Genomic DNA, 18,110 nt, shown 5'->3' on the forward strand with positions numbered 1-18,110 from the left:
AATCTTCCTTTATTTCATGTGGGACGCCCCCACAGTGTGGCTTGACGAGCGGTCTGCGCCTGGGATACCAAGCTGCAAACCCCCGGGCCGCCGAAGCAGAGTGCGCGAACTCAACCACTACACCACCAGGCCGGCCCCTATTTGAGTTTTTTAAAAACTAATCTTAAAGATATTTTTAAAGAAAAAAAGATCATTATATCATTTAATCTTGAAATAACACTTAAAGAGGTACAGTTATCCACATTTTACAGATGGAAGAACTGAGGCTCAGAGAAGCAGCACGACTTGCCTGCCCTCGACTCCAGAACTAGGAAGTGTCAGAAAGCCAGGATTGTCTGTCGCTAGAGCTCTCGAAGATGAGAGAGCAGCAGAGGCTCAGACATCCAGGGGCCCACCCGCCACATGCCCAGGGCAGAGCCTGACCTTGAGGTCCAGGTGCAGGATGTAGTGCTGGTGGAGGTAATGCACGCCCTCGCAGATCTGCTTGGTGAATAAGACCACATCCAGTTCAGTCAGGTGGTACTTCTCGTCTGTGATCCGGTCAAAGAGTTCACCCCCATCCACACTGCCAGGGCAAAGGGAAAGGAAGGCACTGGACTGAGCAAGGCTCTCAGAAGTCTTGTCCACTCTTATCGCCAGGGGCCAAAGGAGGCCAATCCAGGCGAGCCCAAGGGTGCACTGCCATCTAAGGTCTTACGGGGACTCTTGCTCTGGCCCATTCTCAGCTCAGTGTGGATGGTAAAAAGGGAGTAATGAGCCAAAGGGAAGACTGGGATTGTCTTCAGTGCTGATAAGCCAAGCTCACTCTGGGTACTCTAGGCCAAGGCTGTAAACTCAGTGGCCTACAGGAGCCACTTAGTACCTACAAGCAAGAACTCCAACGGGCAAATCAGACCAGATGTGAAACAAAAGTATTCTTAAACACACAGCCCTTAGCCTGTCTTCTGTTTTTCTACTTTTGATGGAGAAATGAATGACAAACGTTTCACTCTCCTCAGCCCTACCAGAAGGAAAATAGCAACACAAGCACAAAAATAAATGTCCCCTGAGCCCTTGGCCTCAGTGTCAGGGGTAGTTGGGAGTGGTGGGGACTGGGGCAAATGGGAGACCGGTTGGCCTGTCTGTAACAGTCAGGCACTATGAGCTCCAGGACACTGTTTCCAGCTGGAAATGCAGGTCCAGTGTTACTAGATGTTTTATATTTTCAAGAGAGCCAGACATCTAGGTTTTAAAGTGAAATTTCCCAATTTCCAACTGTTTAATAAATCAAATTACTGAAAATTGTGTTGGCCAAACTAGCATACATCTGCAGGTCAAATTAGGTTCACTGGCCCCTGATTTGTGACAAATGGTTTTGTCCTCCACGCTCCATATTGGAGGTCAAGCAGAGAAGGCGATGAGATTCCCTGGATGTCCCAGAGAGGGAAAGGAAAAGGAGAGTTCTGCCTCAGATCCCATCTCCAAGCCCCAGCCCTGAGCCCTGGCCCGCCTGCAGAGCCACTGCCCCACCTCCCAAGAGACTCACTACTCCATGATGAGGGTAAAGCTATTCTTGCTCTCAAAGGCGTCATAGAGCTGGATCAGGTTCACATGGCTGAGCTGGTTCATGATGTTGATTTCATTCTTCACATCCTCCTTGTGGAGCCAGAGGGGAAAGAGTTTCCAAGAAATGGGTAGGAAGAGGAGCCAGCTGCGCCTCCCAAGACACATGCACACACCCACCCGCCCTGCGCCCTTGTTTCCTGCTCTCATACCGGGTCTCCTCAACTCACCACCAAACCCAGTCCTTACAACAGAAGGGACCTCAGTCCAACCCACTCATTTTGGAGATAGGAAACCTAAAGCCCAATAAGAAAACTGGAAAGTCCAGGAGGACCCTGTTGCCTAGGGTGTGAGGTGGCCTGTTGACCAGAGTGTGTGAGGCAGGAGAAGTGGTCGGGTTTCCTGCTTAGCATGAAGGGACCTGGGGCAATGTGGGGCCCAGGGCAGCCAAGAGAGAAGTAAAGCTGTCCTGAGCCTGGCCAGAGTCACCGGCTGGCCCAGAGTAGATGCCTCACCCGGTCCTTGGTGCTCTTCACTTTGATAATCTTGGCTGCCAGAGAGAGGCCCGTGGACTTCTCCGTGCACCTGTGGACCTGGCCAAACCGGCCCCTGCAGAGACACAATGACACAGCAGGCTGAGAGCCCAGAGGCTCACCCCGCACATGGCGGCCATCCTCATCCCATACCCTGGGCTTTCTGCTCCTACCTCTGCTCCACATACCACAGGGATGACCCTGCACCCAGAAGCAGCACAGTCATCACCCTCACACCACATGGAGTACCTGAAACCTAGAGAAGAGCTTCTTTACCCCACACCCAGTGGTCTATCCTGCACCCAGGGGACATCCCATACCACCTAGTCTGTCCTACATCCTAGAGGACATCCCTCTTACCCCAGCCAATGTTGACTCTGCTGCCACCTCCAGTATATGGTTGCCATGCCCACACTGTGCAGGCCCTCCTGCACCCTACACCATCTCACTCATCCCGTGTGGGCCCTCCTGCACCCTCACCATCTCATTTTCCCATGCGGCCCTCCTGCACTCTATGGGCTATTCTCTTCTTCCACTCTCCGTGAGCTATCCATTCACTCTCATGCTGTATGAGGTATCCCACTCCTGGCCTTGGCTCAATCACCCAGTTCCCGGGAAGCATCCAGCAGAATCCCCGCTGAGTCCTCCAGATGTCTCTGCCCCCACCCCTCCTGCTCTGCCCCTCATTAAGTCATGAGGCTCACTTACCCTCCCAAGACTTCATGCTGGCACACTGTGTAACCTGCTGAGGTCGAGGTCTCCTTGACACTCACCACCCGGTGTTCAAAAGGGGCTGGCGGGGCAGGACTGTCATCTGTTCAGGGGACAACAGCCTCTGAGCCTTCTTTGTGCAGCCTGCACCTTTCAGCCACCCATCCAAAACCCAGTTGGTTCAAGTGACAAGCTCTTCACCCTTCTCAAGGATCATCTCACTCAAGTCACCCATTTGACAGAGGAGAAAGCAAAGTCTCAGAGAGGTGAGGTGACTGGCCCAAGGTCACAGAGTGAGTCAGTGACAGACAGGATTCAAACCCAAGTCTGCCAGCACCTCCAGCAGTGCTCTTTGTAAGATGGAGACATTATGTCAAGTCAGGAACAGGTCTAAGGTGGATCAGCATGGCTTGCAGGAAACAGAGGCACACTCGAACAGGGCGATCGAGCAGAGTTCAGTGACAGGCCTAATTTTAAAGGCACAAGCAAGGCTATGGAGGCCAGCAAGGGTGGTGTGATGGGTAAACAGCTGGGGATACAAACATCCCCCCAGCCCCAGGTGTCCTGACAGGGCAGGAGAGCCCACGATGCAGCCCAGAGCGGGCCAGCGCCCAGGGCGCAGGGTGGGGCTAGGGGACAGTGGGTGTGGAGGGGAAATGCAGGACTCGGAAAGAGAAAACAGTTTAGGTTTTTTAAAGAAATCTTGTCCTTCAGAGGTGATATGAACCTAGGAATGTTACATGAAATAGAGTAAATGAATAAAACAGAATAGTGAATATGCACCAAACACAATGGTATAGACCGGTTTGTGTGTTAAGGGCTGGAAGACGCAGTGGCAGGATAGCAGTGGTTTGGGCTGACATTTATTCGGGGTTGTCACGGGGCCCTCAGAGCGTTCCACGGACAGCTCCGACACCTCCAAAACCACACACCTGGCGCAGTGGAAATACTGCTCTTTTCTCTTAGTTTGTCTTACTACAAGCAAATTTCTGCTCGCCAAAGTAGAATATTGAATTTGCTTTGCGAGCATGTTGCTCATCCTTTTTTGTGTCTGCACATTGTGGAGTCTGTTGTTTTTATTTTTTTCTGGGCCCACGGAAAGGTTGGGTGAGCCTGGATTCTGGGTGTGTCATGGAGATTCCACATCTAGAATTCCAGGCTGACATTTCCTTTGCCGCAAGGTAAACTGCCTTCTGTCCCAGCGGCTGTACAGCCACGACGTTTACACGCACAGTCCTGGGGCCAGTCAGGTCAGAGCCCGGCTCCACCAGCACTGACCCCGCGGCCGTGAGTGTGCTTCTTAACCTCTCCTCTGCTTCCATTCATCCCGCTCGCAGGCCCGTGGGGTAAACGTCGGCTGGGCACACAGGGAGTGAACATGGGCTTCATCACCAGCCCAAGTCTCAGGAAAGACTCTAAAGTCACAGCCTGCTCTCAGCTGTGTCTCAGGAATTAAAGGAGCCCGTGTCCACATTTGGATCAAGTCATACTAGGGGAGAAGAGGAAGCAGCTGGGGAAGTCAGTATGACAGGGCAACTGCGGAGCCCAGAAGTGGCAAAGGGACACCTGGATGACCTGCAGAACACACGGTCCTTCCTCAGGGACTTCCAGAAATCCTTGTGAAGGGAATCAGCAAAGGGTGGCCTTCCTACAGCCACACGGAATGAGGGTTCAGAGCAAGGCGGGTATGACCCTAAAGGCTAGAGGAGTTGAAGGCCTTTGGGTGACAAAAACACAAGGACCTCCCACCACAAATGGGACGGAAAGCAGGTCAGCAGCCTCACCATCCTTCCCCATCCTGTGGGACAGTCAGTTCACTGGGTGCAAATGGCTGATAGTGGGTTATGCACACCAGTCAATGGGTTTGCTTTCAAATAGGAGCCTTCTCTGTCTCAATCAGAATAATACCAAGAGCACCAGACTGGCAGGTGGCTTTCAGAAATCCACCCAGCTGAGCCCCACCAGGTTGCCTCCTCCCCTACTGCCAAGGCCAACCCAAGCTCGGCCTGCAGCATCTCCGTGCCTTGGGCTCCAGCCCCGGGATATACTGGCAGGCTGCTCTGAGTCTGGACTCCCCCAGACCCACATTATCCTCCCTGGAAGCTTCAGGGAGGCCTCTCAGGAGTAGGCCCTCCAAAACCACCACCTCAGGGCACACAGCAATGGCCTCACTTACCCAGAACCACGCGGCCAGCCTCGGCTCCCGGGGGTGTCCTCCTTCCAGCTTCGGCCCTGCCCACGCCCCCGGCCATGCAATCCCTCCTGGGCTCAGGATTTCCTGCTTCTGGGCCTTTGTCCTGCTGCAGGCCTGGGACCCCAGCGTCATCTCCCTTGTCCCTCCAGGCCCCGCTTGGTCCCATGGCAGGCTCGGCCCGAGGCCCCGGCTTCTCCTCAGCCTTCGCTCCCTCATCGCTGCTCCGCTTCCGCAGGAGCAACAACTTGCTGGCTCCTTTCGGGATCTGTTTTCCCAACTCAGTCCCAGGGGCCTGGGGGCAGCACCAGGGCCCAGGTGGGTCCTGCTCACCTGGATGGGCGGCTGCGGGCGCCTCCGCAGGGGGTGTGGGGCTGAGGTTGCCCCCTCGTGTCACAAGCAGCTCCCCAGGAGTATCCGTCTCCTGCACGTGGACGGAGACCCTGGTGCAGAGAGAAATATGGCTCTGAGGTTAAAAACAAACTCGGGAGTCTTGTGTTCAAGTGCCTACTGCTGCTGCTCCCAACCATGACTGCTTGGCCTCAGTTTTCTTGTCTGTAAAACAGGCCCCTTAGGGTTGTTACAATAGCCAGAGTTAGCTTGTGGTTGGAACCCACAGACTGCAACCCCTGCCCCTCTGGGTCCGTGCCCACCTCTGCCCAGACAGGACACCAGGGGAGAGGCCAGCTTCAGTAACATACATGCCCTCATCTCTCAGGATTCCACTGCTTGAGGGTTCAGGGAAGGCATGAAGCAACCTGTGGTGAACGAGGGTGGGCCCAGCCACCTCTGAGGCCCCTCGGAAACCAGCTTCTGCCCCAGGAGGATTGTCGCCTGCAGGCAGGAGGCCTGGGCTCTTCCAACCCTTCTGTTGGCCTCAGTTTCTCTTTCAGTTAAATGAAGAGAAGAGTGAACCAAGTCAACCATCACATTGGAAGCCCCAGGTCAGACGTATTTTATTAAAATCAGGCAATCGCTCATAAGAATCTGGACTTCCTGTTTCTCTTGAGCAAACATACTTGGCTGTGGCGGGCCTGCATGCCTGCATAGCTGAGGAGCAGCTCTCCACTTCCCCACAGGCCTCTCTGCTCCCTGGCAAGGCCGCTGGGCCCGCTTCATCCATTTTCATTCCGCAGACCCTGCAGCAATGGGACTTGGGACCCCAGCTGGAGGTCAGGAAGGCTCTCTGAGCCCTGACGTTCAGAGGGAACGACCCTGACCCTGGAAGCCACGACCCCCTGGGCCTCAGACTCTCCCTCTCAGAGTCTCCTCGACTCTGACTGCCGCTCACAACCCTAATGCCGGGGTCTATGTGTGTTGGGCCAGGGGTGAGGGGGTGACTGGCTGGTGTGGACTGAGTCTCAGGAGGGAGCCAGGCAGCCTCCATTCTGGTCTTAGCTCTGCCACCGGGTTGCTGGACCATTTTGAGCAAGTCTAGCCTCAGGTGCCTCTTCTGACAAATACGGATGTAACACCTCATAGATGTACTGAGAGTCAACTAAGAGAGGAAAGCACAAATGCAGGCGGGCTCCAAAAATGAGGCCTAAAATGGTGCAGCCACTGTGGAAAACAGTATGGCCAATCCTCAAAAATTTAAAAATAGAACTACCGTATGATCCAGCTATCCCACTGCTGGGATGTATCCAGAAGAACTGAAAGCAGGGTCTGAAAGAGAGATTTGTACACCATGTTCACAGCAGCATTACTCACAACAGCCAAATGTGGAAGCAATCCAAGCATCCATTGATGGATGAATGGATAGGCAAAATGTGGCATATACACACACTGAAATATTATTTAGCCTTAAAAAGGACGTTCTGACACATGCTACTACCTGGCTGAACCTCAAGGACATTATGTTAAGTGAAATAAGCCAGTCACAGACAGACTGATTCCACTTATATGAGGTACCTACAGTAGTCACACTCATAGAGACGGAAGGTGGAATGGGGGCTAGCAGGGTCTGGGGGGAGGGGAAAACGGGAGTCGTTTGATGGTTATAGAGTTTCAGATCCGCAAGATGAAAAGGTTCTGGAGGTCTGTGCCACAACATGAATATACTTAACGTTACTGAACTGTGCACTTAAACATGCTTAAGATGGTAAATTTTATATTATGTGTTTTTACCACAATAAAACAGAGTGAGGCCTTTCCCCAGCAGCTGAAGGCCAGGCCTCCTCTCTGAGCCACTGCAGGTCCCCTGAGGACAGTGCCTGTTCCTGAATGCGCCTGCCTCAACAGCTGGTTCACGGCCAAGCCTTGGGCGGGGGGCCTCAGAACCCCCCAACACGTGCCCTTCGGGAGTGAGAAGGGGTTAGTGATGACAGGGTAGGACGGCAAAGGGGGCATCCAAGCCTAGCTCAGGTCTCGTCTTCACTGAGGGACACGGGAAACCACAAGAAGCCAGTTGCTGGAAGGGTACCCGGGTGGTCGGGTGGCCAGCTGAGAAGGCTGACAGGCCCTGCTGTCCCCCTTGGTCTTCACACCTAGGGGCACGGGATGACCCAAAGGCACTGCTGTGCATTCCCCTGCAGCTGGGAGTGCCCAGGGCTGCCCCACCTCCCGCACAGCGCCCAGGGCAGGCATTGCTAATCAACGGCCCTACTCAGTCCACCAAGTCCAGTTATACCTCCGGATCCTCAACACAGGCGGCCACTGCCAGTCAGAGCCAATGTTTGAGCTCAAACCTGTTTTCCTCAAAACAGACCCTGTGCTAGCTGAGGAAGCGCAGGTAGTGATCTCCCCACTTCCTGAGCCCTGGGGCAGGGCTGGTGTGCCTGAAATTCAGCTCAGGCTAAAACTGACAGAGAGACCTTTCCGCCTCACACAGAGCCTTTTTGGGGCCCCTAGCGAGTTCATGGAAAGGTCACCCCCATCTCCCAATTCCACATTTAGAGCCCTGGCTGGCATCCAGGGTGCCTGCCAGGGATCCCTCCCTCTGGCTGGTTAGGTCTCCTGGCGGTTCCCATTTCCTTCCAGAACAAAGGCAGATAAAGGATCCAGGCTTCTCTGCCAGCTGCCGCAGCACACACAGACACCAGCTCCCCTCCCTGAGCCAGGCCTCAGGGGGCTCGGGAACAGGTCAGAACAGCCAGGCAGGTGCAGGAGGGCACCAGGTCCCTGTGAGAGAAGCCCAGGAGGCACAGTGCCCTCAGCGGGCTGTCCTGGGGCCGCAGTGCGCTGTCCCCAGGGGCTGGCACATACAGGGCCCCCGAGGGCTGGCAGTCAGTCAGCAGGTTCTGCCTCTTCATTCTCCTGCACTGCGGCTGCTGAGAGCAGGCCCCGCCCACGTGCTAAGTAAGGGTCAGGTCAAACCCCACCTCCAGGACCCCAAGTGTAATCCTCTTGAAAGTCCTCCTGGATTGACTCAGCCCACACAGACCTCCCACCTCTGAGTGCCCATTCTTCTCTCCCCACCATAGTATTTAGGACTTCATTAAATGCTGACATAAGGGAGCAGGATGGTACAGTGGTTAGGGGCACAGATTCTGGAATCCAATAGCCTTGGTTCAGATTCCAACTCTGTAAATCCCCAGCTGTGTGGCCCTGGGCACTCTGAGCCTGTTTCCTCTTCAATCAAATAAGGACACCAACCTCACTTGCCTCCTGTGGATGTTGTAAGAATAAAATGAGATGATGCCTGTGAAGAGCTGTGCCAGTGCCTGGCAGGTGGGAAGTGTTTGCTTAGCCCAGCTTTTAGCTATTATTACTGCTCTAAGAGCTGCTGATTCTCAGTCCTACTCTATATTGCAATCGCCTAGGGAGCTTGTGAAAAAAAAAAGAAGGAAAAAAACCAATGCCTGAGCCTCACTCCACACTGAGTAAGTTAGAATCTCCAGGCATCGGTATTTTAAAAATTCCTTCCAGGTAATTCTAATGGGTGCCAGGTGAGAACCAGTGCTCTAGGCTGGCAAAAGCAGGGCCTAGACCTTCTCCCGTCTTCCCCAGTGCTAGCCCAGTGCTGTGCCGACAGTAGACACGCAACCTTTGCAGCCAGTCCATTGGCTGTGTTCCCGCTGAGGGGCTGCAGTTAATTCCTTCCCTTGCTCAGCTTGGAAGACCACCCCTTACCTCGGATGTGTTTCCCCACCACCGTAAGGTGACTTGGTCTTGGCTGACGGCCCTGAAGTCAACCTCATGCCCCACTCTGAGGGCCGAGGGTCAGGCCTGCTGGACAATGTTCCTTGACCTGTACCCGGTGCAGCCTCCTGGCCGGTGGGGCCCTCGTTGACTCCCTCGGGTGCTGCAGACAATTCCAGGCCAGTCCCAGGGTTCTTGCTAGATGCCCCAGGAGCTTTGGTTTCCACCTCTGTGGGCAGCAGCAGATGGCCAGGGGGCACCTGGGCTGGGCCAGGAACTCCATCTCCCTGCCCTGGCAGGGCCTCTGCCTGGGTGAGTAGGTCAGATCCCATCCCTGAAGCATTGATGGGAGGCAGCCACTCCACTGTCCCCTCTGGCAGGTCCACCTTCTGGCTCTCTACAGGAAAACAGGCAGGAGAAAAAGCACTCCATTTTCGAGGCATCTATGCCAAAGATATTGCAAAGAACACGCCGAAGACAGTTCAGTGCAGCACGTGTATGACAGCCAGACTGGGCACAACCCTAATGACCTTCAGTAGGGGGCTGGCTGACTAACCCAAAGGACCTCCGGTAGGTGGCTGGGTTCACGCAAGGGGTGCTGCATCAAAAAGCTACAAAAAAGGAGAATGAATACCAATATATGTGCATATGGAGTGATCTCAGAATATACTGTAAGTGAAAAAAAGCAAAGTGGAGAAAAGTATGTATGCTATGCTTCTGTTCACCTAACAATGGAGGATGTGTGTGTGTTCATGCATACATGCTAATAACCACTTAGAATCTGGTCTAACGAGACTGGACCTCATAGGAGAGATAAAACAAAAACTTTAAATGGTTACCTATGGTGGGGGCTGCTGAAGCAGGATACAGGAAACAAGGATAGATCCTTGACTTCTCTTAATATACCTTGTTTGTCAATTTGTCTTTGGAATCATGTAAATATTATGCAAAATTATAAAAGAAAATTAAAGTTTAAAAAAGCAATCCATAGGGACTGGCCTCGTGGCCGAGTGGTTAATTTTGCACGCTGTGCTTCAGTGGCCCAGGGTTTCACCAATTCGAATCCTAAGCACGGACATGGCACTGCTCATCAGGCCATGCTGAGGCGGTGTCCCACATGCAAGAATTAGAAGGACCCACAACTAAAATACGCAACTATGTACCAGGGGGCTTTGGGGAGAAGAAGCAGAAAAAAAAAAAAATGAAGAAGATTGGCAACAGTTGTTAGCTCAGGTGCCAATCTAAAGAAAAAAAGCAATTCATAAAAATTTAAAGCAAAGTGAAATGTCATGGTGGTGGCACAGGCTACACAGAGAGGCACTACTCCAAGTAACTTTAAAACATAGCAGTTAACTGCTCATCTCTCGTGGGGTATACATAAAAGACAAAAAGAACCGCAAAAAAAAAGGGAAGAAGTTTCACCAGTTTTTCCACAATCACATTGTTGGTGGTGGTGGCATTTTTATTCTGATATTGTTATGTGTGCAATGTAGGAGAAGCAAACGGGGCCCCGCTCACCTTCCCAAGGCCCCGTGGTTCCGGCTTGCACGCCTCTGGTGCTCAGCGCATGCTTTGGTTTTGCTCCTTTCTCTTCCACTTGCTCTTTGTTCTAAAAGAACAAGAGGAAAGGCCCCATCATCATCATCAATATCATCATCATTCAGGCCACAAATATTTGTTGAGCACCTGCCGTGTGCTTAAGACAAAAGTGCTGAGGTTATTTCACGCAGTCTCACAGTAATACTAGAGGGTAGATACTCCTATGCTCATTTTAGAGACAAAGACATTGAGGCCTTCCCAAGATCATAAAACTTAAAAGAGGACAAGCCCAGTTTTAAACCCAGAATCAAGTCCTTCCCAATACATCACCATATTGCCAGGGAAGGGCAGGCCAGCCCCTGACAGGGGAGTCTAAATAGACTGCACCTCAAAGTACCTAGACCATGGATGGAAAATAAATTTAATCATAAAAGGCAACTCAGATCAATTGGTCACGGATACTAGAGTGTTGGTTTGGGTTGAATTCTGAAGTCAGATAAATCCATGCTTAGGTGGGGAAAGAGTGCCACTATCAATTCACAATGCCTGCCTGGGAGCTGGACAGGTGGATCCACGGTCACCCCTTTCCAGGACAGAGGTAGAGCCAGGAGCACAGACTCTCAGACTCTTCAGCCAGACTCACTTGGTTTAAACTCCACCTTTACCACTTGGCCAAAATTCTTAACTTCTCTGCAACACTTTCCTCATCTGTGGAATAGGGAGAATAGTATCTACTCATAAAGTTAGTGGGAGGGTTGGGGAGTTAATTTGTGGAGTGTTCTAAGAGGCATGCCTAGCACATGGTAAGTGCTCAATATCTCTGGTGATTTTTTCCTGCCTGAGACAGAGAGTTGTCTGTGTTCCACAAGCTGATCATGTAAGGACACTCGGAGCCCGGCCCAGAGAAGCTCCCAGCAGCTCTTCCTTAACTCTGAAGGGCCCACACCACACGGGCGCGTGGCTCACACGAGCTCTCCCTCTTGAAACAGTCGCAGCACTCAGTATTTCTAAGTGCAAGTATTTCTAGATGGTCTGACCCTTGCTGGGTCCCCCTGGCTTCTGGGGGTGCTGAGCCTTTGGCTGGTGAAGCCCCTAAGACTTTTCCTGGCACTTGTCACAGCAGCAGTTCTGGCCTCAGCCCAGAGCCCGAAGGCCCACTGAAGGCCCTTGTCCACAGAGGCCCCAACAGGGAGCCCAGAGGCCAAAGAGAGTTCAAGAAGCATTTTGTTTGGCTCGCACAGTATTTTTAAATTTTTAATTTGTTAAATGTTATCAACATTTTAAATCTAGGAGATTTTTATATTAAAATTCTAACTTCCCTGGTGGGGTGATAGAATTGTTCCATATTTTGATTGTGGTGGTGGTGATTTGGGTGTTTAACATTTGTTGAACTGTATACTTCAACCGTACATATTTGGTATGTCGATGTGTGGTTTATTGTACGTAAATTATGCCTTAATAAAACTGATTAGAAAAAAAGTATAGGTTCCCAGCTTCTCTTGAAAAAAATCTGAAGATTTGGCAACCCTAGGGCCATATGGCAAAAGGTGGCGAGAGCAGTTCCCTCTAACCAGGACACCACAGCCCTCAGCGCTCTCGAGTGTCCCCTGACATTAAGGATGAGGTTGGTTCTGCTGTTTTCCTAACTGTGCCCACCTTTCTCCAGCCTGTGACCTGCTCGTGCCTTTGGGATTCCAGGACACCGAGCTTTGTCCTCCTAATGGTAACAACACAACAGTGGAAACACCTAGCCCAGCGGCTGGCATGTGGTGGGCACTTGATAAATAAAGCCAGCTGCTGTCACCACAATTATCCCCACCGTCATCAGTGTGACCTGGACGCCTTGCTCGGCAGAGACCACTCCCTGGGCCTCCTCCTGCAGACTCTGTCCCGCGCCCGTGTAGCGGGGGAGCTGGAGGCATCATCACGGCCTGCCTCCCGTCTCACCCCACAGGTGGAAAGGGACTCGAACAGACTGTCCTTGGGCAGCCCTTGTTGGGCTCAGATTGTCCTCTCCTTCCTCCTGTCTTTGGTGTGGGCAGGCACACCCACACATGCACACGCACACACACAAAGCTGATTTTGTCTTCAGGACTCAACCTTTGGTCCCTGCCTTGTCTGGCGCACCCAGAGGAAGCAGGAGAGACTCCAAACACCATTCTAGAGGACTGGGGTCTTCTCAGCAGCTGGCCCATGATTTGAGCCCACCCCTGGCTAAGCCTGAACTCGTCCTTCATGAGAAAGCACCTGGCTTCTCGTAATAATCGAACTCATTATTACGACCAAATGAAGTGCCACTGGGCACTTCAGAAGACCCAAGGAGGACCTTCAGGATATCCTGGCATAATTTTCAAATTTTACAGCCAGTGCTAGCATTTAATTCAATTCCACAAATGATTACTGTGCCTCTACTCTCTTAGGAAATACAAAGAGGGTCTCCAGAAAGTCTCCATGATGCACCGTTTTCAGCACCAACAAGGTGATCAGTAGCTGGGGCTCCGTCTCATCTACTTAACAGCCCATTCTCTGACCTCTCCTGTGAGACCCATCCTAGCTGCCGGACACAGAGGGAAGTAGACGCCTCGTGGCCTGCGCCAATAAGGAGCTGACAGCCTGACTGGAGACGAGATCCAAAACTATAGATGGTTACTGAAATCCGTCCTAAACACAAGGACCAGAAGAGAGATCAACCACATGCCAGGGGAGCAGTACAGACAGGAAACGTCACGAGAACTCAGAAACAGAAGGTTCTATGACTTCATCCTATCCAGAAATGCCTAAATTCCTGCAGCACATGTGAAGGGCTCTTACAAATCGGTAAGAAAAAGGCAAAAAACTGAAATAGAAAAGAGGGAAAAGCACATGAGCAGGCAGTTTACAGAAAAATACAAAAGGTTTTAAATCTATGAAAGATGCTCAAGTTTCTAGTAAAATACATACAAATTAAAAACTACAATGATATACATCATTCTACCTACTTTCGGTTATGTTTGAAATTTTCCCTAAAAAGAACTTTACATTTTTTTATGAAGTAAAATAAAAGAGTTAGCTTTGAGAGGTATATAATATAACCGACGGCCTTATTTGAATCTTGACTCAAATTTTAAAAAAGCATAAGAAATTTGAACACTGACTTTGGTCGTATTAAGTTACTGTTTAGGTATGATAATGGTGTCATGACTATATTTTTAAAAGAGCCCTTATCTTTTAGACATAAATGCTGAAATATTTATGGAAGAAGTGATCCAATGTCCCAGATTTACTTCAAAACAATCTGGAAAGAAGGAAGTGGGTGGGGGAGGGGATGAAACAAAATTGGCCTCCAGTTATGGGCTCGCCGGGTCTATTATACCAGTCTCTATTTTTACAAACGTTGGAAAATTTTTATGCTAAAATGTAAAAAAAAAAAAAAAAGCAGATGCACAATAAGATCTCAGTTTTTATTCACCACACAGGCAAAGAATCAAAAAGCTGCATAATATGTGTTACCAAAAGTGGCGGCAACAATTATTCCCATATGTTATAAATAGGAGACTAAGTTAGAGTGACTTCTTGGAAGGTCGGTTTTACAAATTCACCCCTTGGCTTAGCATTGCCACTTTGGGAGTGCATCATACAGATAACTCACGCTTCTACAGACGTTCACTGCATCGTTATCTATAATAGCTAAAATGAGAAACGATAGAAACAAAACAATATGGGACTGATTGACAAATGAAGACATAACCCCAAAATGGAGAGCTCTACAACTTTAAGAAATAAGAATGAGGAAGCTTTCTAGGTGCAAATATGAAATAATGTCCAAAATATATTAAGTAAAAAAAGAAAAATCAAAGCCAGAACAATGTGAATAATATTTGAGTTAAAACAAAATAAAGTGAAGAGGTGGTGTGTACACCAATGTGCTGATGGCTGGACCACGGCCGGACGGCCCCGCAGGACTGGCCCCGTGATGCTCAGGAGGATGGCTATCCCGGAGACCAGGAGACGGGCAGGAGGGAGGCGTGGGCTCTCTACACCACAGGAGTGTGTTTGCCATGTGCATATGTTAGATTAATGCTCCTTTTTAAAGCTGAAGTTGGTTCTCAGCGGCAAGGGCAGAAGGCACACCTCGCACCGGGGAGGTGCGGAACGCAGGGGGCTGGGTGCAGGGCGCCTGCTCTGGGAGAGGCTGCAGGGCAGGGACAGAAGAGGTCAGCAGGGTGAGCCCCGGCCCGCTGGGGGTGGGGAGAGAAGGCAAACTCCTGCAGCCTTGCTCTGAAAGCCTCAGTGGCTGACACCAGGTGAAGGCTGGACCCCTGTAGACCCCAGATTACCTCCTGCCAGAGGCAGGTGGGTGGCTGCAGGGATCTGAAATGGTGGCTCCAAGCCGTCTGAGTGTTGCTAAGTGGCTGATCCTTAGCTGTTCCCAAACAGAGTGTTGACTCTACACACCTCACACACACACACACAAACACCCCAGCCCAGCCAAACCTCCATTAGCCAGCAGAGTTGATTATGCAAACCTTGGGAACAGCCGCTCCCAGAAATGCCACACTCCACCCCCAGGCTCCGGCTCCCGCCTGCCCTGTGTCCCCCATGGGTCAGTGTCAACACTCCTCTCCCCACAGGCAGCTGCACACTCTGCCCACTCTGGCACAGAGCAGGCTGGGGACAGGAAGGGAGAAGGGTTTGGGTTCCTGAATGGGGGCTCGGTCAGGGTAAACTGACGCTCCCCACCTGTCTCCCACCCCAGGTGTGAAGGCACAGAAAGGAGCAGAGAGAAGTCATTGGGATGTCCAGGGAGCATCATAGTCCTCCTCTCTCTAATGACCGGTTTATCCCCACTTCTAAGTGCCCTGGGACTGCCCACGGCCCCACAAACCTTGCCAGGGCGCTTCCTCTTCTTTTCCCTGGGAAGAGCAGCCAGTTAGTGTCCTGTCTGGAAATCCACCTATGACCTTTAATGTTCCATCTCTCCTTTTCCCCATCAACAGATCATGCAGGAGGCACAAGAAGGAGACAACAGCCCCCCACCTCTCCTAAGACCAGCCAGCTGGCTAGTTTCCCAACCGGGGCCTCTGGGCCTCCCTTCTAGCCAGAAGGGCCTTGGGGCAGGAAAGAAGGAACCAACCTCTGCAGGGCCAACGGTATGGCTTCCTTCCCCCCAGGGGACACTTTCTTGCATGATGAAATCCACCACCTTCGAGTTCTGGAACACGGCCCCCACCAAAGCTATGGCCTTGTCCACGGCCACCATCATCCTGAAGAGGGCTTCAAGTCTGGCGCCATGCTGGGCAGCATCCTGCCGCATAGCCCTCACCAGCTCCAGGACCTCTGGCCACCCAGCCTGCGCATCAGCTGGAGGAGTATGGCTGGCCCCAGCCGGGCCCAGAACTTGGGAGACCTCTAGCCGGTGCAGGCCTTGCTCCAGGTGGCCCATGCCTTGGTACATGCACTGCAGTTTCTCTGTGACATCTTCTTGGAAATGCAAGAGTTTGTCAACCTTTTCATTCAGCAGGTTAAGCTTTTTGTCCATGGTAGTTAAGCACATCTTGCCTGACACCGGCAGCCCCGGGGTCCCCAAACTATCGTTGGAGGCTCCTGACATCCTGATGCAGGCTTGACAAGGGCGAGGAACTGGAAGAGCCACAGACCCCTGGTGTCACTTGGGCAGTGGTGTCTGGAAGTCCATTGTTCTTGGTAGCGAACAGCCTGGCCCTGCAGTACCACCCACACGGAGGGCCTGGCTTGTTCAGGGAGCCCAGCGGACCAGGCTCTCTCTGAGCCTTTGCCTTTCTTATCTCCCACTCTGTCGCGGGCCAGGAGTGACAGGCTGGGTTTGGCCCAGACCTTTCTCCTTGGGGCCCCTTTGACATCATGGCAACATTTAACATTCCTCTCTGAGAGGCTGCTGATGGACAATTATTTTAAGAATTTATCCAGGGCACAGGCAGGAGTTCGTGTAGCTAAAACTAAAGGTTAGAAGAGAAGGGGTCCTTTAGGTAAACAGATCTGAAAGCTGGACTCTACAAGGGGCCTCCAGGATCCCAGGGCAGAGTTAGAGCTTCAGAAGCCCAAAGCACTGAGGAGCAGATGGTGTCCCACCCGCCACACACACATCTAATTCACAATAAAAAGCAAGACCAAGTATAAATATGAGGCCATTCTGATTTTTGCCATGATGAAAATTTTGAGGCTTCTGCAAATTAAAAACAAATTTTTGGTGCCCTGACTTCACTGATGACCCAAACATATATTTATATTTAGGTTGCCTGTAGGGTGAGTCTGCAGGTCTCTCCCCACACGGGGCCCTCAGTCACTAGTCACTTGTACCTAAAAATAGAAGTGAGGGACAATGGCCTAGGCTACTCGCCAAGTGCCATCTGCAGGCCATGCTCCTCGCAGAGCGAACCAGGGCACATCTGCCGTTACCCCCGCTTCCCCAACAATGACTACGCAGGTACTGGGCACTCAACCTCTGAACAGAAACAGACACAGCAGGACCCTGGAGAGCAAGGGGGCCCGTGCTTCCTGTGGTTTCCAAACGTATTAGACTCAAAACCCTTGGTTCAAACAGAACTTTCACAAAAGCATCAATAAATGAAGCAGACAAAAAGAGATGCGCAGGCTGGCATTGAGGGGGCACGTGAGGGGGCGCCACAGAGTCCCAATGCTGCCGGAGAGCAGTTGACTGACACCATTTTCTTCCAGGCGGTCACAGAGAGAAAGCAAGGACAGAGGGGGAATTCGTCCAAGGTCGCCCTGGCACATGGCCTCCTGAAGCTGCAGCCAACGCTGGCACCAGGGAGGGAGACTTCAGTGTCCCCCAAGCTTCCCCCTTCTGAATAAAAGCAATCATGAGAATAAACTTTTTCCTGGAAATCTGATAGCTAAAAGCACCTTGAGATCGTTTTGCTATTTTAAGCTACAGGTGAGCCCTAAACACACTGTGCCTGCTATGCAAATACAGCTTGACCACACACCCCTCATTATCTGCCCTCTATCGGGACAGCTGCCCTAAGCAGCCCATGTAGAAATCCAGACCTTTTTCTGGGGAACACAGTCCTGCGTGTCACTGGTGGAATAGCCTGGAGCATGCTCAAAAGAGCCCTGGTCTGTTATAGTCACTGCGGTTTAAAACAAACACACAAATAAACAAACTCTCCTTGGAAAAAGAAAATTGGGAAAGACTGCTTCAGCCCCTCTTGTGAATTCACCATGCGTCTCAGCAGGACCTCATCTCCACAGAAAGAAGCCAGCCTCTGGCCAGGGACTCCCTCCGTGCCCAGCACTTCCCAGTTAGTACTTCCCTGCGGAACTAGGGTTCCCTGGCTCAAACTTTGGAAAGTGGGGTGCCTGGAGAAATCTCTGGAAGTCTGGCTCTTAGTCCAGGGTCTGTCCTTTAGTAGGTGCAGATAACATTTGTGGAATGAAGTCCCCACCAGTCTAAAGAGACAGACCCAGTCTCTGGGAGAGAGCTTCCACCAATGCACACCACAGCCTGCTTCATTATGACTGCTGCCGAAGGGATC

The 18,110-nt window shown here is 51.5% G+C and overlaps 1 protein-coding gene across 9 annotated transcripts in view; it reads right to left on the bottom strand.

The window, feature by feature from the left end:
• Positions 1 to 18,110, bottom strand: part of MYLK3 (myosin light chain kinase 3) — a 76,063-nt gene that overhangs the window by 31,287 nt on the left and 26,666 nt on the right. For 6 of the 9 annotated variants that reach the window (XM_070613531.1, XM_070613532.1, XM_070613533.1 and 3 more), the window contains exons 2-8: positions 10,576 to 10,666; positions 9,049 to 9,454; positions 4,963 to 5,420; positions 2,784 to 2,889; positions 2,058 to 2,151; positions 1,526 to 1,635; positions 424 to 565 (exon numbers count right to left, since the gene is read on the bottom strand). In XM_070613531.1, coding sequence (XP_070469632.1) covers positions 424 to 565; positions 1,526 to 1,635; positions 2,058 to 2,151; positions 2,784 to 2,889; positions 4,963 to 5,420; positions 9,049 to 9,454; positions 10,576 to 10,666 — 1,407 coding nt within the window. Of the gene's footprint in view, positions 1 to 423; positions 566 to 1,525; positions 1,636 to 2,057; positions 2,152 to 2,783; positions 2,890 to 4,962; positions 5,421 to 9,048; positions 9,455 to 10,575; positions 10,667 to 15,460; positions 17,435 to 18,110 lie in introns of those variants that run through there. The other 3 variants (XM_070613529.1, XM_070613536.1, XM_070613528.1) reach the window with 3 other exon arrangements.

Source organism: Equus przewalskii, chromosome 3 (genome assembly GCF_037783145.1).
Source record: "Equus przewalskii isolate Varuska chromosome 3, EquPr2, whole genome shotgun sequence".
NCBI lineage: Eukaryota > Metazoa > Chordata > Mammalia > Perissodactyla > Equidae > Equus > Equus przewalskii.